We start from the raw sequence: 22,172 nt of genomic DNA, 5'->3' as shown, positions 1-22,172 counted from the left end.
GTAAACAATGATTTTTCACATTAACTAAGGAATCAAAAATTTGTTTATGATAATTTAGTTTTTTTAAATGATCATAAAATTACAGACCCTTTATGTTTTACTCTCAAACAAGGGTGGCAAACTATAATTACTAAATTTTTTCTCTTAAAAAATAGAAAATGCTTATCATAAGATTAGCAACTTCATCCATTCTTTTATTCCTACTTTTTAAAAAAGTCTATAACTACCCACCAATTCCAGTCACCATCTTCCCTCCTGCTTTTTCTAGGGCAGCTAATTCTAACTTTATCTTTTCCATAATTTCTCTGCAGAAGCCAGGTCTTGCTCTAGTTTTGAGCAGAAGGAAGTGATACAGTAAGAGAAAGCCCAAAATAATGACATAATCTCATAGGTACTTTGGACATGAGGGCTCAATAAATGCCTTGCCTGATGAAGGTTAAGTAAGCATTTAATAATTGAGAAAGAGTGGGGTGGGCCAGAAGGACCAGGGGAAGGAAGATTATGTTTAAATGCAGGATATGTGAAACTACAGCTCTTTCAATAACTTTTGGGGGGGTTACTGGGATTGAATCCAGGGACCTCATACTGAGCTACATCCCAGCCCTTTATTTTTTATGCTGAGGCAGGGTATTGCTAAGTTGCTAAATTAAATTTCCCAGGCTGTGCTTGAATTGGCTATTGTCCTGCCTCAGCCTGCCAGAGTGCTGAGATTTCAGGTATGCACTACTACACATGGCTTCAAGAAATCTTAAAAACTTCAGTTTGGCCAAAATAATAAGCATGAGGAGGAGATGGCAGCTTATCAGAGATGAGCTGGAGAAGTAATTAAGAGTTGAATTGTGAGCAAGTTTCTATACCACAATAAGGACTCTAAACTTATATCCAGCAAGAAACAGGAGTAATTTAAAAGGTTTGAAAAATGAAATGACTCAGTGATGTTTGGATTTTAGAAGACCTCTAGCAGCTGCACACAGCAGTCTGAAGGTGTGAGGCAACTGGAGACAGAAAAACTGATGGAATAAGAGAATCAAGCAAGACACGATGAAGGCCTCGACTCAGTTAATGGAAGTGGGAAGGGAGCCCAGTAGAGTATGGGAGTCAAAGAGGCAGAGAACTGATGATAGAGCCCAAAGAATCTAGGACAATACCTCAGTTTCTGAAGGACAAGGAAAGAGGAAAAAGCAGATTCTGAGGGAAAGGTTATGAAAGGAATAGCTAAAGAGGAAACATCAAACACAGCAGTAACAGACTTTAATCAAAATGGTATAAGACATGAAAACGTGAAGAATTAATACTTTTTACTTACCTCAGAATCACAGCTGCTAAAGCTAACAACAGCAGAATTCTTATCCACATCAAGTAAATCTATTGGAACATCACTCTACAATATTAAAAAAAAAATCAGATGGAAAACCTAAAAGTGTTCATAAAATACATGTGAATAATGAGTTATTGATTTATATTAAATCATAACACTTCTAGGAAACAAATTTAATAAAGAACAAATTTTATTTTATACCCAACTACTTTTTCTAACTTGAACTATAAGAAGTCATACAATATCATCTTTTATATCCCCTTAAAAGTATAATATTTCAAATTTTGGTGGCTTTTTTTCTTTCTGATACAGAGTCTAACTGTGTAGTTAAAGCAAGCCTTGAACTCAAAAGGTAGTCCAGGTTAGCCTCAAACTTGTGATAATCCTCCTGCCTCAAACATTCTGACAGCTGGAACTGTAAGTATTCACCACGAAGCCTGGCTTAATCTTCCTATTTTTTGTCAGTGCTAAATAATGTTACCATGGGATGTCATAGAACTATCCTATCAATTAATTTTTATCAACTTTAATTTCATCTGTTTCACCAAAAGAAGATAATATGCAGTCTCCTTCGAAGAAATAGTTTCTAGAAGAAAGTTACTGTGATTTTTTTTGTTTGTTTGTTTGTTTTTTTGTTTTTTTGTTTTTGTTTTGAGACAGGGTCTTGCTGTGTAGTTCAAGTTGGTCTTGAACTCACTATGTAGTTCAGGCTAGCCTTGAACTCACAGTAATCTTCCTGCATCAGCCTGACATGGGCTGGGATTACGGGCATGCACCACCACATCTAACTGTGTTCCATATGACTTTTAGGGTTGTTCAACACAGTAGCCTGTGAGCTGAAAAGAATTCCTACCTAAGGTTTAATTAATAATCTGATCTCTCTACTACATCTTTTTGAACCTTATCTTCTTCCTGCAATTCATTATTTTCTCATTTTCATATGAGTTTTCCATCTTATTCTTATTTTCTATTCATGCTATTATCTTTTGCTATCTCCTAAAGATCTGCCAATTTAAATAAATAGAAAAATAGTTATACATTATCCCTAAATTTCATGCTTTGAGATTTCCTACTTTGCTTATTGACCTTACATAGAAACTACTGAGTTAATAAACTATTCACTATCATTTTAGTATTGAGAGATTTCTTTTTTCTTTTAGTTTTTTGAGATAGGGTCTCACTATGTGACCCAGGCTGGCCCTGAACTCACGGCAACCCTCCTGCAACAGCTGTGTGAGAAATATTTAGATTTTTTAAAAGTTCTAGCAAAGGCATTAAGTACTGGGGCTTTCTAAGTTGCATCTCTGTTAAGAATCTCCCAGAAGGTATCCAAAGAATAAAATTCTTACTGTCTTTTCTCTCTTTTCCTGAAACTTAAGTTCAGGAAAATATTTAATAATGTAAGTGCCCATGACTCATTTGCAAAACAGATTCAATCCTAAAATAAAGAAATTAGTCATTCTGCTTACCTGTATTAAGACATTATCTATTGCAGTTTGCACCTCCAAAATAAGGCTATAGCTAGCATCATCTTTACTTAATGTAAACTTGTCATTTATACTAATTGAAGATACAGCTGTTTTTGCTCTGCTTGATTGAGAAGCCTGTTGATAGTTCTCTCTTTCCTGTAGTACCTTATACTGCAAATGTTCCAATTCACTCCTAGAGAAAAATCAATACAACTTTGTCACCTATAAAAAAAAAATCTGAGAGCCATTTGGAACATTTATTTTTGCAAAGTGGGATTTTAGTGGTTAGAACTATAATTCCAATACAAACAAAATCTGTGCTTCTATATGAGTGACCAAATTATTCCATATTATTTACCTCTAATCCAAAAGTGAAATCATCTTACTAATCTCACACCAACAACAGTAATAGAGTTCAAATATCAGATTTCAAAAATTGAACTCTAGTACATGAATACAGTTGTAGATAAAAATAGTGCTAGTCAGAAGAGACACTAAAAGGGCAGAACACATTAAACTAGCTGAGAAGAAACAAAATGCATGAAGCCAATAAATGTATACCTTTCAGTAAGACAGGAGGGCAGGCAGAATTAGGAGTCTGCAGAGCACTGACATTCTGGCATGATCTTGAGCCAGGGGAACAGTTTAAATTCTATCCAATTTTGCAGTGGGGTCTGCTGGGAATGAACTGCATAGGCATTCTTAGAATAGTTCTTTTTTTTTTTTTTTTTTTTTTTTTTTTTTTTTTTTTTTTGCTACTGGGGATGGAACTCAAGGAAGGGAAGGTGCCACTGAGATAAATCCCCAGATCCTTGCCTATAATAGTTTTAATTAAGGGGAATGGCTATATACAAATGAAGTACATAGTAAATGGGGTAGAACAACATGAAGTTTAGCTAGCTCTAATTTAGGGGGTTGTCTAAGAAGGGACTTGTGCAATGATCAAAGTGAAAAATTCATTCACTCAAGAAATTTATACTACTAATATTATGTACTTACTCCTATGTACCCAGCACTGTTCCAGGTGCTGAATGAACAAAACCAATATAAACTTGCCAAAGAACTTTCCTTCCAGCAGAATCAGAAGGAGGAAAACTTGGTTATAAAAACAAAATCTTATACTGAGAATGTGAGGTAGACATTCAATGCCTAATGATCTATTTTTAGAATGCACGTAACAGTGGAACATAATGAAATGTGTTCTCTATAAATTCTTATTCCTTGAATTTTTCGGGCTTACATATATGAATTTCATGCAAAAATTTAAAAAAATTTAATCTTTGACATAAATAGGTTAACTCTAACGTTCTTATTGCATGAACGAGGATATCCTGAATGAGTCTGGTACACTTGTTTGCATAAACATTAGCTTGCTTTCTTCGTGGCTTCACTGAATTCTACTAGTAACTGTGGCATTTGCTGTCTTAAAAGTTTATCTAGCTTTCAACTAACAAACAAACAAACAAACATAAAATCAGCCCTTATTTCCCTATGAGGTAAACAGGGATGGAGTGAGCAGTCACTAAAACTTTCAGCAACTTCCACTTCCTCCTTGTATGAAGCACCCTTACATGAGTACAGAATCCCTTTTCACAGGACATGTCAAACTGAATAGGGCATAAAAGCAATCCTGGTATCTGAGCTATCAGTTCCAGTCAAAAAATTTAAAAAGCCAACATTACAGATACAGAGGGGACCACAGAACAGTGAACATTAGTGTTAAGGAGAAACAGGGCTGAGTGAGTTTCTTTCTAATGTCTACGCAGAACACTATATCCACAACTATGCAAATGAAAAAATATAACTCTGGAGCTAAGAAAAAATATAGGATAATAATAGTAAAGGTGTAATTCTAAAAAATTAGTCAGTACTTACTGCTAATTGTTTCAAACCCATAAATTTGCACTTTAAAAGATGATTAATGATTCTTTCCAATAAAATATAGTACATGTACATTTATATAAAGCAACAACTACACACTTCCCCAAGACATGGAAAATAAAAGCAAACAAACAAAAAAAACCCTCCATTACCGTAAAGAAGCAATTTTATTCTGCATCTCTTGATTAATTTTTAGTTCTTCTCCAGGTCCACTTTCCTTAAGAATAGGCTCTGTTGTCAGACCTGTAATCCAGCCTGTAGAGATGAATTGCAATTATGCATCATTTAGTGCTGCTGGTAATATATTACACATTATGTAGCAGAAACCTCAATATACATGTCTTTTGTCCACCAGTATCAGCCCCACTTAGCCCTTGGACTTCTTAAAAACAAAACAAAGCACAAAATCAAGCTGGAAAATATTCAAATCATAAAGTACATATGTATTCTGTAATACTATTTTCTGCTTGCAATACTATAATACTATGATTAAAGGAGTCTTTCAATTCTTGACAATTTTAGTTTTTAATATAGAATAAATCAGCACATTCTGGAAAATTCAAAATAACTACAAAGAATTGCCTTTCAAAAGTTATTTTCATGGAAATTTAAACTATCATACGACTATTGTGAGAATGCAAAAAGTACCTACTCAAAAGCAAGCAATATTTTATAAATGCATAGTCCAAAACATAAACCAAGTTTCAGGAAATACTTCTCTTTAAGCCAAAGAATATCATTTAATTTTCAAAGGCACTGGAAACATGCTAAGTACTCTTAAAAAGTGCTATTCAAATGTTAACTATTATTCCTTTATTTTTTCTCAGAGCTGAGGATTACATCCAGGGTGTCAAGCACACTACCACTGAGCTACCTACCCTGCCCTCACCTTTATTTCTTAAACCAATACAGTTTATAAAGCTGTAGGCAAGAGTAACTTACTAATGATACTTTCTGAAAATACAACATCAAAAGAAATTAAATTTAATTTTTATTATTCATTCTTTCTTCAACTATGAATCATCATTTACCTGAGTATGTGGACACCACGATTTCATCGTAATTGTCTTTCCCTACACAACCACCTTGGATGGATGTGACACTTTCAGACAACATCTACAACAGATTTAAGACCAAGTATTTCATCAATTACTAAAATTTCAAATGTATGTTAAAGTAAGCTATGAAATATTTTCCTAATCAAGGTGCTCAATACATATTTATCGAATGTTTACCATATACACTAAGATTAGAAAGACAACATCTTGAAAAATGCTGAAAAACTGCCGTGTTTCTAAATTTGGGAAAGAAGATTCAAAATGACTCTAGTATATCTGTGTGTAACACTCAGCTGATACTACAATCATCCAATGAGCAAAAATTATTTATATTAAAGAATTTTAAATTATATAATATAGAGTTATATATATATAATTATGTAATGCTAGTATTTTAGACTATTATCTGAATTCAACTATCAGCTCTCATGTGTTTTATCCAGTGTTTTTTAGATCAACAAAACTATACATTCCCCTGTAAAGTTAGCTTCAGATTTTCTTTTCTTTTTATTTTTTTAAGACTGGATCACAGGTTGGCCTCCAACTCACAATCTTTCTGCCTCAGCCTCCACAGTACTAGGATTACAGGGATGGGACACAAACCCCAGCTATAGCTTCTAGATTTTTCATCACATCTTTAAATAGTTACAAAGAATTTAATTTCTGGAAGTTCTAAGTAAGATCATCTTTTAGGCAATATCTCACAAATTTGTCTGTCAATAATCACTTAAGTGAATCAAGTAGTAATCTGTATTTTTAACAAGTATCCTAGACCACTGCTTTCAAGTTATTTGTAAAGCAATAAATTTTACATCCAGTATATATTCACACATGAACATATACAACAAAATATGTGACAAAAGATTTATGTTACATTCTGATATATTCTAATCTATTTCATTTTTTAAAAATGCATTGGCAGTCCACCAGTGGGTTTTGACTAGCAGTTTGAAAAGTCTGGTAGGTAATTCTCAGCAGACAGGGCTGAGAACCACTGTTTTAAATGGGTGGGAGCATGCACACTAGCATCAAACCAGACAGTCAACAAAACACTAGTTCTCACCACCAATCCTATAGGACGCAAATTTCCTAGTTGTTCATTAGGCTAATTACCTGAGAAAGCCAAGTGATAAAGGCCTGATTATAAATTCCATAAAGTAAGATTCATAGATGGGGTCCAATATCTGTAATTTTAACAAGTGTCCCAGCTGATCTTATGTATAATAGAAGTCTCCAATTGTTTATGGTCCATGTTCCCTCTACAGCAATTCTGAATAACTATATATCCTCCTGCATATTTTTAAATTTACATCTAGATATTTTAGCACAGCTTTAAATAATGCAATTTCACACAGAATGAAATTTCTAGAAATTATAAATAATGTCATTTAAAGATAAAAATCTTTACAGCAACCTACCTAAGGATTCTAAATACTCAAATTTATACACAAATCATTGACTTTGAAAAATGGAGAAACAAATCCTTCCTAAGCTGATCAAAATTATATATTGCTTTTTGCTCCTCCCTGCTTTCATTTTCATTCTACTTCCCCCACATATTTTTATTTTAATGTATGTACTCATCTTCTTGGAATTCCTTTGTACTTTTCTACAACCAAAACATATATAAACTGAAATCATATCCTATGAACAAAAAGCTGTAAGAATTAGACATTTCTATCACTGTGCACTCAAACTATCATAATTATTAGTATTATACAACTGATCAAGGTAAATATACAAGCTCTAGTAAGTAATCACAATAGCAAAATTCTCTAGGAAATGTATCTTGTGAGATGAATAAGAATTTTATTCCCCCAAATTATTCAAATATTGCAAACTGATATTACCTATGGCTAGAATGAGACCAGTTTCAGTATCAGTTCTACTCCTATTTTTCATTTTCATAGATAGAAGCTCTCAAAATAGTACCTCTATCATTAGAAAACCAGAAGAAACTGCAGAAGTAGGGTTTCTTATTGCAAGACTCCTCAGAGCAGGTAAATGCTATGTCATTAATGAAGTTAAGAATAGAAGTCAAGAGGAGACTTGAAGTCTAAATAGGAAAATTTCTTAAGGATTGATGAGAAAAGTCAAGAGATCATAAACCCAAAATTATACTTTTAAGACTAAACTATCAGTAAAATGAGTTTTCATACCAAAGGAGAATAAATTTGAAATGAAATCTATTAAATAAATTTAACTGTAATATTTCAATACCTATACTGTCTGTATAACATACTCTGTGGACTTTTCTTCTTTAATCCTCAATGTAACCTACATAAGACAGGCCGAGAAAGCTCTGGATTGGAGAACACCCACTGCTATGATATGAATGTGGACATGGTTTGTGTCCCTTCTCTCCCCAGCATATTCATGCAGGAGTTCAATACCCACATACATACTAGAATATTATTCAGCCAGAAAAAGAATGAAATCCTGTCATCTGCAACAACATAGATAGAACTGAAAATCGCTATGTTAAGTAAAATAAAGCTATGGTAAAGAGGTTAAAATAGCAATTATGAGACACTTTGGAGAGTAGCGAAGAGAGAAAGATAGGGAAAAGTTGATCAATGGGTATACTAAATTACAGCCAGACAGGAGTAAGAAGTTCTCATATCCAAGTAATAGGAAGAAGGAAAAAGAGAAGCAGGGTGGGGGTGGGATTCTGGTGTGCTATTGAATAGTAGGGTAGTTATAGTAACAATTTATATACTGTATATTTCAAAAAGCCAGAAGAAAGGATTTGATTGTTCTCTCCATAAGGAAATGATAAATGAGCAGACAAATATGATTATATTTTACACAATATATATATATGTATCAAAACACAGTAAAATATCCCTTAATATGCACAATTTTTAGTTTTATATATGTTTATGCTTAATTAATAAAAGTAAGTTAAAAGGAAAAACAGAATATAAGATTTAATTTGTGCCAGAATGATTCTATGACTCTATACTTTAGCAGAAACAGGCTTAATTACATTTAAAATCTGTGAACTAAAGTTACTTTTATTCAGTGGTTCTTTATAGCTTGTCTTTGAGTGTCTAGAATTGAAAATGCTGTTTATTCTGTTCTGCATAAGGGCAGTTCTAATACTGTCATAAGAATATAAAGTTTATTTCTAAACTTGTATTACTTTAAAATAATTTTTCATGATACATACATCTTATTCCTATAATGTGTTATTATGCAAGACAGACAGCAAAGTCTTTGATGCTTTAGAAATATATGGAAATATTTAAAAGTATAAATTTGTATTATACTTTTATAGTAATTTGTTATTTATAGTTTTACAGTAATTTCCATCATGCTTATACAGTAATTTATTATTCACCTACAAGGCAACACTCTATTTTTCAAACACAATACTCTAGAGAAGACTTTTATAACATCAAAACAGCAATATTTTAATCCAAACACAAGATTTTAATATATGTTCACTCAATAAAATTCAAATTATCAGTTATCTCTATAATCATTTCCCAAAGCATATTTTGTTTTAATTAAATTACCTGATCAAATCGTAGAACAGGTTCATTTGCATTATCAAAACTGTATACTTCCACCATTCCATCATCTCTCCCAACAAGTAAATCTTTAACCCCATCACCCATAATATCAAAGCTGTCAATACATAAAATACCTTAAAAAAAAAAGATGTAAGTGATGAGTTATTAAGAAAACTTAGTTGTTCTCAAGTGTTTACCAAATAAGAATGAAAAATGTACACAACACTAACTCAGAGTGGGAGGAGAAAAGAACAACTTGATCATAATCAGGTGCCTCTTTTCCATCCATATTCACTTGTTTCCAGGGTTTTAAATATAATCAAATGGCAATGGCTCCAAATTTACACCTCCCTTCAGCTCTAGCCTCTCCCTGGATCTCAGACTGACACATACAAGTCAGTATCTTTGTATACATTCTGTATCTCAACTTTCCATGCCGACTAAAATTTGTCTGTTTACCACATCCCCTCAATACTGCTCCTTCCCAAGTCTGCCCCTTTTAAATGATATCACTCAGTTATTTGTTCAAGCCTGAACTCTAGACTACATCTGATTCCTTTCTTCTTCTCACTCTCCACATCAAATCCACCAGCAAACTCTATCTGCTCAACCTCCACAATAAATTCTTGATTTGTCTCTTTTCCATTTCCAGCTATAGTCAGCATGGACTCACCTCACCCAGATTAGAATAAGTTATAATAACTAAAGCAGTAAGGGGTAAGTGGTTTCTGTGTTTCCATTTTTGACTTGCTTTCCCCCAAATCCCTTCTCCACACAGTATATTTTGTTTTAGTGAGTTAGATCATGCCATACCACCACTGAAGAATCTACGGTGACTTCCCACTGCACTTAGACTAACATTCAACCCCTTCAAGACTTACAATGACATAATTTGGCCCCACTCTCTCTCCAGAAGACTTCATCTTAAGGCCATGTTACAACACTGAGCTATACTGATTTTCCCACTGTGTCCCAAATGAACAAACTTTACCTCTGCCCCAAGTCCTTCACACTTATTTTTAATTCCTCCTGAAACAATCTTTTCCTCTACACTTTTACATCCCTCATCTTTTCTCTTATCAGATCTCAACTCAAATTTTACTTCTTCTAGGACATTTTCTTTAACCAATCAGCCTAAAAGCAGCCCTCCTCCCTCCACTATCACTCTCTAATACATATGATATATTTTCTTTAGATAACTGGGTGAAGCTATTTTATGTATTCATCATTTATACTCCATATTCCTTAGCAAGTATATTTTAAAGAAATACATGAATGTCCAAATAAACATCCTGTACATGTAAATTGCCATCTCACTATCCACTAAGTCAGGTATAAATTCCTTTCAGGAAGGTATAAATGCCTTGGAAAGGAGGAATATACCTTGATCTACTGTACTTCCTTGCCTCCTGCAATGTCTATCGAAATTTCAATTAATTTAAACTTTAATTTGAGTTTTAGCAGACAATTTAAAATGAGTTTTAGCAAAGAATGAAGGACATTCACCTACAAAAGACTACTCTAAATTACTATTATTTTTTTAAATTATACCTACAATGTGATAGGCCTTACAAAGAATAGATGAGGCTGTATGAATTGCTCCTGTCAGAGGCTTTATGAATCGCTAATTCTTCCATTAATATGAATAAATAAAAATGAATGAATTATTAATCTATTTCTTAATCACTGAAATTTCAGAATCTGAACTACATCAAAAGCATACCTCCCCTCTTCTTTTCATTTCGAATTTCCCACTTGTGTATTGGTTTGGATGTTGTGACCTGAATAAGTCCAAGTTTCCCATCTGAGGTTCCAAACAAAACATCTTCTCCAGAGTCACCTAGTTATAGTTGAAATGAAAATATTAATAACCTTTTAAAACTGAAAATACATTCATGTAAAAACTTCACTATTATAAAAAGATGGATTTTATAACCACAATAAGACCACTCCCTATCGACTAATTTCCAGATGAAGAAATTGAAAATTAAATAACTTATTATTGTGAGTTACTAGAAAGTAAAAAGTTCCAGTTCATATTCTTTCTAAACTTTCCCACTTTTACCTAGAATTTTTCTAAATACACATAGCTGATTGTGAAAACTGATTACCGCCATTTCCATTGTGTAGTGCTAAGACACTAGGTGGGCCAGGAACTTCAACTTCATACATCACATCAGATCCCTAAAGGAGAACAAAAATTTAAAAATACAGTATAGGCATTCACAGCTCATGAATTTTCAAATACAATACTCTTAATAACACCTAGATAAAACTGCTGAAAATGCTATGTCAGTAACATCAACATATTTTTTAGCAATTTTACATATATTAACCCATTTGAAAATTTAAAAATACATATAAAGGCTAAAGAGAAAAATATGTAAAATATTCTAAACTTTCTCCACTTTTCATTTAAAATATATTATTTTACCTGAAAACTTGACATTGATAAATTTTCCTTTCAAAATTTTCCATGAACAAGTTATTTCTTCTGTCCTCTCTATCACTAACTTAGAAGATTTAACTTAGAGCCCATTTCAGCAGACCTCAAAAGTTACTTTCTTTCTTTTTTTTCATTATTTTTTTCAAAAGTTACTTTCTAAGGAAAAGTCTGGTCTTGTCTATGGGTATTCTCTACTCCAATTAAGAGGCAGAATCACCTGCTAGTTAGATAAGAAAACAAGTAAGTTCCTTTTATTTGTCTGTTTGTTCAATTTTGCCATCTATATAATTCAATTAAAACACAATGTACAAAATTATAGTAAACATGGTATATTGTTTTTCTTTAAAATTTAATACATATTGGCACATATGAGATAAATATATAAAGTCATACTTTATCTTTTATCATTTAAAATTAAATACTGTACCTGTACATATCTGATATGAACACAAAAACATCTACATAAAACTATAAAAAGAAGCAACTTTTGGGTAATGGATTGACCTCAAAGGCAGATGGAGAGCAAAGTAGAGTTTAGCTCCTTCCTTTTCAAAAATCCTTGGTGATTTGTTTTTGAACAATAAAAACATGGGAGAACCTGGCATAGTGGCTTACTCCTATAACCCCCCATCACTCTGGAAGGCTAGGCAGGAGTTCAAATTCAGCCTGGGCAACTTGGTGAGAATCCATCTCACAATAAAATAGGGCCGGGGATGTAGCTCAGTACTAAGACCCTAAGTTTAAGGCCCTCAGTGCAAAGCGCCCCCCCGCCTCAAGAATATGGCTCTCCTTGTGAAAGCAGAATCCTAGATTTAATGAGATCAATTTCTAACTGAATATTAGCCAGCTGTTAAAAGGCTACTCAAATAATTCATATTTGAAAGTATAGACTGCAGAAGAAATTATTATTCACACTTCTAGAATGAACCTGAAAGATTATTTTGATTGGAGAAAAGGGGCACAAAATCACTGAATTCTTCCTTCAGTGAAAGGGGTGATGCCAGAAACAGGCATCTGGTTACGGAATTCCAAAGAGTAAAAGAGCCTGTGGTAGCACTGGCTATTAGCAGTTTAAGTTTCAGTTCCACCCACTAGCTATATGCTAAGTTGTAAAGGTCCTATAGAGCGTGTGTGTGTGTGTGTGTGTGTGTGTGTGTGTGTGTGTCTTTCACTGAAAGCCACTCTCAAGAAGATATACTGGTAACTATTATCACTGAAAACACTGACTTAAGCAGATGTTTAGAAACATAAAGACACCAAAGTGATTTTTTCTTCTACCACCCATTTACATAAGAAATTTACTGAGTGCATGCTTTATTTTACATACTGACATAAATGCTAGCTGGATAAACTCAAACTATATATCACCCTCTCCCAACCTTGATTTTTTTTTTTTTTATGTGAGGGAGGGAGGAAGAAAAAAAAATGCTGGTAAATGTTCTCTGTGGAGAAGTACTCTGTTCTGATTGTACTAGCCAGAGATGAGGGTGGGGAGGGAGACATTTTCCTTTCTCTTCCACATACTGTACATATATGGTCTCTAAAACTTCTGAAAGGGCTCAACACATATGACTCAGTTAAATTTAGAAAACTGTTTTAGATACAACTTTATCCAGGATGTTTAAAGTAATAATTACTAAAATAATTTAAAATAACATTCAAAAACCATTTACCTAAATTAAGAAAAGTTACAAAATGTAAGTAAGAACAACCTGTAAAACTCGGAGCACTCTGTCTTGGCATGCCAATACTGGTGTAATTCGAGGTAATCTTTCTACTGGAAGGCAGATGACATCGTTGATTTTATCCCCAGAAAGATAATAATGTTGGTCTTTGCAGTCACAATAATGGTTATAGATGTAACTTGCACTAAGAAATAGGTCAGAGCCAGATATGTGCCTGAGAACATTAAAAGGGCAACTTAAGACACCTGTATTTTAAAAAATATGCACAGGTTATTGAATTTTTTCAGAGAAAAAAAATCCCACTTTATTTATACAGTTTGCTATCAATTTAGTACAGATTTAGAGAACTTTTAAAAAAAATTTCCCCTAATTACCAGATGTTTGAAACACTATTTTCATTTTAAATGTTGAAAATGATAATCTTAAAGCCTAAGACTTCTGAATTAAAAGTAATTGCTCAAAAAATGGAAAACAAAAGATCATGGTAATTTGTATCTGAAGACAGTACCAAAAAAGAAACTTTGCATACTATATGCAAAGTACTGCCCTAAGTGATTTACCTATATTAGCTCAATTGGTCCTCATAATCCTATAAACTAGGAAACATTTTATCCCTTTTATAGGTGACTAATAAAATGTTAACTTGTTTGATGGCACTTAACTAGTAAATAGTGGAATAGACTGCAACTCACGTAGTTTTTAGCTCTACAGTTAACATCCTCACTACTGCACTAAATTGCCTGAAAAAGTTTATTTGAAGCAAATTTACATTTTCATTAGAACTTTATCTTGAAAAAAACAAATCAAAATAAGTTCATTTCAAATTATTTTTAGCAAAATTTAAGTAATCACAATGATACTGTAATTCTTAGGTTGAATTCAGTTTCTCTTGGGGGAGCTGAAATTTTTTTTTCACAAAAATTATATATACTATTAATATATACCTTATATATTACGAGTGTAATATAGGTATAATCCTAATCTAAAAATCTGAAATTGAAAATGCTTCATGTGCTAACATGATTGCCCCAAAAGTTTCAAGGTTTTGGATCAGGGACACTTAACTGGCAAAATCTTTGGAAATACTCCAAAATGTTTAAAACTCCAAAATACTGGTCCCATGAACTTTTATAAAAGGAGACTAAGCCTATAGACAATTGTAGACTGATACCATCATAGAAAGAGGGTAATGTTATTTGAAGGCTTCATCTATTTCTCCAACTCTAAAGTCCATTTAAAATTTTTCATACTGAGTAGCCATGGTTGCACACCTGCAATCCCAGCTACTTAAGAGCTTCAGGCAGGAGATTCACAACTGTGAGGCCATCCTTGGCAATTTAGTGAGACTACATCTAAAAATAAAAGAACAAAAAGAGCTGGGGATAATTCAGTGGTAGAGCTATCTGCGTCCCATTCTCCATCACCATGAAAAGAAAATTTAGTACTAAAATTGTTTTCTGAAAAGCTTATCCTAGTGGCCTTACTTTGTGGCTCTGTCTATAAAGTACAATTTTAATCACCCTCATAAAAATCTGTATAAGGGCCAGGGACTTAGCTAGGTGGCACTGCGACTGCCTGGCAAGTGCAAGGTCCTAAATTCAATTCCCAGTACCCCTCCAAAAATTTTTTTTAAAAAAGTCCGTATCTCCTTCAAGATTTGCAAATTTATTTCTCCATTTCTGAAATCAAGATGCATTATGCTGGCCACAAACTGTTCAACAATTACCAACATTGACAAGAGTAAGGACAGATGTAGCATTAACCAGGAAATGCTGAGTGAGGGTGACCAATTTTACAAGTAGTCAGTTTCTTTACTGAATATTTTCAAGTTGTACTTTTTATTTTCCTATGAAGACTTATAAATATGGGATTTCAGGTAAAATATTTACAAATTTTGAGTAGAAAGCACTTCCAGCCCATCTCTATCATTCCAGTAAAAACATTTAAGAAACTGACAGAGACTCTTATTGGGAAACTCTTTTATCTTCCTCACAATTTAAATACCTTTCTGAATGTAGAGATATTCTAGTAATAAATTACTCTGATTTTAGTATTTCACAATTGTCATTGGCCATGTTTGTCTACATGAGCATTTCAGAAGTGTTAGCATTCTTGCTAAAACACTTAAAATTACTTCCTTTGCCACTGTTTAATTCTTAACCTCACCAAGACACAGTTTTAAAGCCTCAAATATCAAGAGATGTGCTATGGATTATGCAGAACTAGCCAGGACAGCTGTGCATTATACAGAACTCTGGAATAAATCAGTAGTTTCTGCATCCAGAAACATGGCTGCTTATACTACTTAGCTGCATCACATTCAAAGGAAAAACTTTTTTTTTTTTTTTTTTGGTACCAGGGATTGAACTCAGGTCCTTGGGCTTGCAAGACAGGCCACCGAACCGCTGAGCTAAATCCCCGGCCCTCAAAGGAAAAACTTTTAAAAAAATAAATAAATAAAAATTAAAAAGGAAAAAAATCCACTCCTGATTTAGCAGGTTGAAGGCAGAGGATAAGTGTTTAAGCCTCTTAAGGGGCATTCCTAAGTAGCTAGTTTCAGAAACTGTCAGATGAACTAAAAGCCTCTAATTCCCCATGATTCAGAACTAAAATTTTAAATGCAAAATTTCAAATATCAGGAAGCTATTTTTCACTTAAAGAGTTTTACCTGATTCACCTGAAATTCTCTTTTTATTGATAGTTACCAACTTTGATGCCCAGAGTTTTTAACATAATGTTGCTACCTCAAAACCAAAACTACCAAAGACAGCAGCCAAGGAACAGGAACTTAAATATGTGTTTTTTCCCTTTTTTTTCTATACCTTGATCATTACTCATAATTGAATCAGGTAGTCAAAAATGAATGTGTATTACAGTTTGCAACAATTAATTGTACATTTCAAGATAGCTAGTAAACTTTGAAAGTTTCCTGCACAAAGAAATAATGAAATATCTGGGGTGATGAATATGCTAATTACCCCACTATACACTGTATAACATCATGAAATATAACTCTGTACCCCACAAATATATAGTTATTGTCAATTAAAAATTCAAAACAATTTTTAAAAGTAATGTAGGCACATAAAAAAATAAAAGTAATGCTTTAAAAAAACCCAAAATTAATGTACACACATGTATAGTTGTATGTATAAAATAACATTCTTAAAAAGAAAACAATAGTTCAACAGCCAATTTTGTATGGATTCTAGGTAAGATTTAGTTTCTAATAAAATAGTTTTAGTCAATTTTATTATCTAAAAAGTCTATTAAGATATGCTATTTATTTTTAAGATATATTAGATGTTTTATATCTACCCAAGATACTGTAAATAGATATATAAAAAGAAAGAGAACCATAACTTACATAGCTTTAATGCATTCTGTGAGGTTTGTTTCAAAAGAAAGGAACTGTTTTCCTCTCTTTGTGAAGCCTCTGATTTCAGATCCTGCAGCAATAAAAATTTTCTCCTGTGGTGTGTTAAGAACTCCTCCTAGTTCCAGCCTTGCAATCTTCTGCCCTGGTAAAGTCTTGAATACTGCCTGCCAAAATTATTCGGGAAAAAAGTAAATATACAAGTTATTTTATAGTGAATATTTTTCCTTTTTCATAAAAAAATGCTATAGTTTTTAACTTTAAAAACATTATCATTTCACTATATAGAAACACCTTTAGATAAAAGTCTGTTTACTTTAGTGGAACTTCTAGAGTTTTTCTAGCTACATTTAAACTTTCAAATATTTATTCCTACACATTTAAAAAACATGATCGAAGTCTAAACTCTTGCAACTCAAAGTACAGTTCACTAGCAGCAACATTAATGTGATTACATTTATTAAATATGCAGAATATCAAGCCCAACCCCAGGTCTACTAAATGAGAATCTGCACTTTAACAAGATTCTCTAACTGGTCCCTATATACATTAAAGTTTGAGAAACACTGGTGAAGTCCACCTGGCAATTCTTTAGTTAAGTTGAACAATGTTTTTTACACATTAATCATCTTTTTGAAACTAATGTCTCCTCCATTTTTTATAATGTTATTTATTTATTTGTTAGTTTTTTTGAGACAGGATCTTGCTATGTAGTTCAGACTGACTTTGCACTCACGATGAAGCCCAGGCAACTCCCAGCAATCCTCCTGCCTCAGTTTTCCAAGCTCTGGGATTCTAGGTGTGAAGCACCGCAGCTGACTCTGCAATGTATACAGCTTTTAATAGTAAATGCTGGGTACGGTGCACACACCTGTGATCCTAGTTCTCAAGAGGTTGAGGCAGGGGAATTGCCATGAGTATGAGGCCAGCCCGGGTTATATAGTTAGTTCAAGACCAGCCTGAACTATATACTGAGACCCTATATCCCACAAATTAGTCTTAAAGGACTATGGAATTTACTGAAAATGAGTGTGATTAATACCTCTCTATTTAAAATAACATTCTTATCATTAATTTTTTTCATGGTTATTTTCCATTTTATTATTTATATCAGTTTCTCCCCACCATTGTTGGAAGATATGTGAATAATAGAAGCATTATGTTTCTGGTAGTTTTAATTCTATCTTTTTTGTAATTCTATATGATGCATAATGAATATCTGAGTTTACATCTCTGACCCACCACTTATAAGCTATTACCTATGATTATGACAATGTAATAGTAATCACTTTCTTAATGAAGTTAAATTACATAGCAAAGGTAATAGAATACTCACTTCTATGAATACAGTGTTATCAAAGAGCATGCTTTAAAGCCCCAGAGATTGTCCTGTTAGCTTTAAAAAGTTAGGTTCCCATGTTGTGAGAGGGACTACAAGGACCTGATTAGGGGAACCTCAAGGAGCTGAATGACCACAGCTCCTACCTTACAGGCAGCAGTAAAGCAAAGATTTCAGTCCTAAAACAGCAAAGAAACTAACCAGTGACCATAGACAAGCTCTAGGAAGAAACACAGCCTGGCAGACACCTAAACAGCAACTATATGAAATCTTGAGGTCAGACTCCTGAAAATGTGAGCTAATAAACATCTGTTGTTTTAAGTCCCTAAATTCAAGGTACATTTTTTTAAACAGAAAACTAATATACCACCAAGGGCTGCCAAAGGCGTTTTATAATTAGCTGGCAAATGACTTGCACTGGACTACAGCCTCACATTTCAGCTACAGCTGTTTCTCAGTATGTGCAGCGAATGGTTCCAGGACCCACTACAAAAACCAAAATCCACAGTTGCTTGGGTTCTTTATATGAAAACGGATGGTATTTTCATAACCTGGGCATATCCTCCCTTGCACTTTAAATCATCTCTAATTACGTATAATACTTGATAAAATGTAAATGCCAATGGAAGCAGCTTTTATACCCTCTTGTTTAGGGACAAGAAAAAAACATATACATGTTCAATGCAGATATTATTTGTTTTCCCAAATACTTTTGATCCTTAGTTGTAAAACCCATAGATAAAAAGTATCAACTATACCTCCTTATAAGCCATTTCCCATTATCTGTATTTGAGGAAATTTTTAATCTAGGAGTACTCAATAAGTTCAACATGCATCTTTGGGGAAACCTTTTCCCTAAAAGCTCTACTTACCACTGCTTCTTCCTTCTTCATGCCAAAGCATGTAACTACCCCATCGTGATCTCCAATAACCACCTGTGACAGAGTGAGGAAATCTAAAATTACTAACAAAAGTTCAATATAGTTTCAGATTCCACTTTGCAGTAATACGTAAGAAACAATATCAAGCTAAAGTGTACTATAAAAGGGGAAGTCATAATCATCTGAAAACATTATTTAAATACTTTTCCATATTTTCAAATTATGTCTGTGTACGCTGGATTATCTTCCTACAGTTCAACCAAAACAACCTATCACAAAAGATTGAATACAGAAAACAGATGTAAGAACCCACCTGCCTTTGCATGCCAGTCATAAAAGAATTTGCAATAATATATCACTATTCTAAATCTTTTTTGTTCTTGCTAAAAATGTGTAATTTATGTAAACATGTAATGGTTTTATTATTCTTTAATAAAATAGTTCAAACATTTAGTAGTATTAATTTTAATACAGTAAGTACATGACATTTATAAATAAAAGTTCTTTGGAATCCTCAATAATTTAAATGTGTAAAAGGGTTCTAAGACCAAAAAGTTTGAGAAGCAGTAGGACAGTAAACTAAATATAATAAATTATAATCAGAAATCAATTGATTTATCTTGATAAAATATTAATATATCAGCATAATATGTTTATTTTGCAGCTAGTAAAATATCCTACTAGTCTACTAAGAAGTTATAATTTTATGGAAATCATAGGATCAATAATTCTATTAAAAATCAATAAATACAAAGATCAGCATCAAAATAATGACTTAAAACGTGAGAAAATTTAAAGGTTTTCTTTCTATATGCTATTGTACTACATATTTTTAATGTACATTCTGCTATAAAAAAGTACATTATTATAAAAAGTATAGTTTTTACCAAGTTTGCTTACAAGATTTTCTAATTGCATATAATAATGTTCCAGAAAATTACTATCTGTAAATACCCCTTAGTATTCCAATTTCTAGGCAAATAAAATGAAATTCACTTCCTCAGCATTTTTAAAAGATGAACTTACCAATAAAGATGGAACCTGAGAAGGAGGAGAAATGAGTATCTATACTGTACCTTTTGTGTAGCTCTAGATTTTGAGGCAGGAAGTAGCTTCATAGTCTTCTGAGAGGTCACACCCACCTAAGAAAAAATACCAGATTCCTAGCAAATGTTTTCTGATATACCACAATTTGAAGTTATTATATTTGAGGTTAAAAAGATCAAACTAGCAGATCAGGACACAGGGAGGTTTTTGGTTTTTTGTTTTCTAAAATGAGTGATATATTATCAGCAATGAAGTTATTTTCTAGTGAAATATGTCACAAGCCAGATGCATGCTTGTAATCCTAGGTACTCAGGCTGAGGCAGGAAGATTTTAAGTTCGAAGACAGCCTGGACAATTTAATAAGACCTTGTCTCAAAAAAAAAAAAAAAAAGGCTCAATGGTACAGTGCCCCTGGGTTGGATTCCCGGTACTGTTGAAAGAAGAGAGATGGACAGAGAGATACAGAGAGAGACTAGCAGTCATCAGTGAGGAAGAGGGAGGGCACAAGTCAGAATTTAGGAAATAACCAAAAATACTCCAATGTATCCTATAAGTTTATCAAGCCAAAAAGAATTACATGACAATACTGGTAACTGGCTTTGTGAAAATATTTTTAGAAGCTTTTTCCAATTTTATATAGTTGTTGAGAAATTTTTTTGTAAAATTATTAAAATTCTTTGGAAATAATTATTTAAAATGCAACGTGACTTTTTTTTTCCTGCTAAAATGCCAGGCTGGTGGTAATAATATCCAATCTAACTGACAAGGAAGAGCACAGAGCAATGAAAACAGCATGGTTTGCTTAGCCAGGAACTGAGGCTGGAGGGGTATAGTTAAAGAGGAGGGGACAAATGAGAGAAAATATTACAAAAGAACGTGCATACAGTTAAGATACACAATTTTAGTTTGCATCTCAGGGAGAAGTATTAAAGTTTGAAGTAATCTGTTAGGCTTACATTTTAAAAACATCAGTCTAGCTTGTGATATAAAGGATGGCTCAGAAGAATATGACACTGAAGTTTAAAAACCCAGCTAGAATATTTCAATTATCCAAGCAGGAGAACAAGAGAAGCCAAACTGAAGGTAATGGAGATAGAGAACAATGAGACCGATGCCAAAGATATTTAGGCAATAAAAGCAGCAAGATGTGGTAACCAGTTAATTATGGATAGTATTAAAGTGGAAAGTGTCTATCATAACAGACAAACTGATATGTAAACATTTGTACTGTTAGCTAAAGTAGGATGGTTGAAAAGGGAGGAAACAGGGAACTGGGAGAGAGAATTCTCCAGCTAAAAAGAATCCTGAAAGGCAATGTGGTGTAACAGAAAGGACCTCAGCTCTGGAGTCCAAGACCTTGATTAAAACAGCATCGCCATCATTTTTAGCTTTTGAGCAAATTATCTTTTCTTAGTCACTGAGTCCCCATTTCTAATATTGCTTATTTTGAAAATTTTAATGAGGACTAAGTGTCTATGTATTAAACGAGGTGTGATCATAAAACACGGTGTTTAACTTTACTGAAGACACATTTCCATTGACCCTCTCCAAATACTTCTCCTATTTGAACACACTTATTCCATCCTTCTTAGCACTTTCTGAAACAGGTCTGGAAGTTCTCTTTCCTGAGTTTTACAAGATGTGATTAAAAACAGTGAATGATGCTTTAGATAGTCATCCAACGGAAAGGCAGGCTCATAGAACTTCTGCGGTGTGTCCTCCTCTTGGTAATTCAGCCGATCTAGCACCCTGCGTCTTCTGGCTCCTCCCAAAGTCAATACGACCATGGAAGGTAAGATCTGAATAGATTCAGGACAAGGAGGCAGCCACGATACTGCAACTAAAAAGTCACCCATAAATGAGGATTTCCAGAACTGCTTCAGAAAGCGACCAGAATGATAGGAAAAGTGCGTTGAAGTGAGGGGAAATACTTAGAAGGGGGTAATGGCAGTATGTCTTCTACTGTAATAATAAATTAAACAATATGAATATTCACCGCATTTTTCAATCAGCCCTTGAACGTGAAAATCTGAAACCACTCGATAAACAGCTGTCATTGTTTTTAGTGGGATCCGGCTAGTGCGCTAGCGTCTAGCGCTCGTGAGAGGGGAGCAGGTAGAGATGAGACTGGGGTCAGGCCCCACAGGTCCCACA

The 22,172-nt window shown here is 33.4% G+C and overlaps 1 protein-coding gene across 2 annotated transcripts in view; it reads right to left on the bottom strand.

The window, feature by feature from the left end:
• Positions 1-22,172, bottom strand: part of Bbs7 (Bardet-Biedl syndrome 7) — a 45,375-nt gene that overhangs the window by 22,738 nt on the left and 465 nt on the right. For both annotated transcript variants that reach the window (XM_010611065.3, XM_010611060.3), the window contains exons 2-12: positions 20,048-20,113; positions 18,963-19,025; positions 16,743-16,918; positions 13,403-13,589; positions 11,356-11,428; positions 10,968-11,084; positions 9,248-9,378; positions 5,700-5,784; positions 4,821-4,923; positions 2,788-2,980; positions 1,307-1,381 (exon numbers count right to left, since the gene is read on the bottom strand). In XM_010611065.3, coding sequence (XP_010609367.1) covers positions 1,307-1,381; positions 2,788-2,980; positions 4,821-4,923; positions 5,700-5,784; positions 9,248-9,378; positions 10,968-11,084; positions 11,356-11,428; positions 13,403-13,589; positions 16,743-16,918; positions 18,963-19,025; positions 20,048-20,113 — 1,269 coding nt within the window. The remainder of the gene's footprint in view (positions 1-1,306; positions 1,382-2,787; positions 2,981-4,820; positions 4,924-5,699; positions 5,785-9,247; positions 9,379-10,967; positions 11,085-11,355; positions 11,429-13,402; positions 13,590-16,742; positions 16,919-18,962; positions 19,026-20,047; positions 20,114-22,172) is intronic.

Source organism: Fukomys damarensis, unplaced genomic scaffold (genome assembly GCF_012274545.1).
Source record: "Fukomys damarensis isolate Sample0158 unplaced genomic scaffold, DMR_v1.0_HiC HiC_scaffold_38, whole genome shotgun sequence".
NCBI lineage: Eukaryota > Metazoa > Chordata > Mammalia > Rodentia > Bathyergidae > Fukomys > Fukomys damarensis.
The sequence above is the reverse complement of the archived record's forward strand: the minus strand, read 5'-3'. Positions and strand labels throughout refer to the sequence as shown.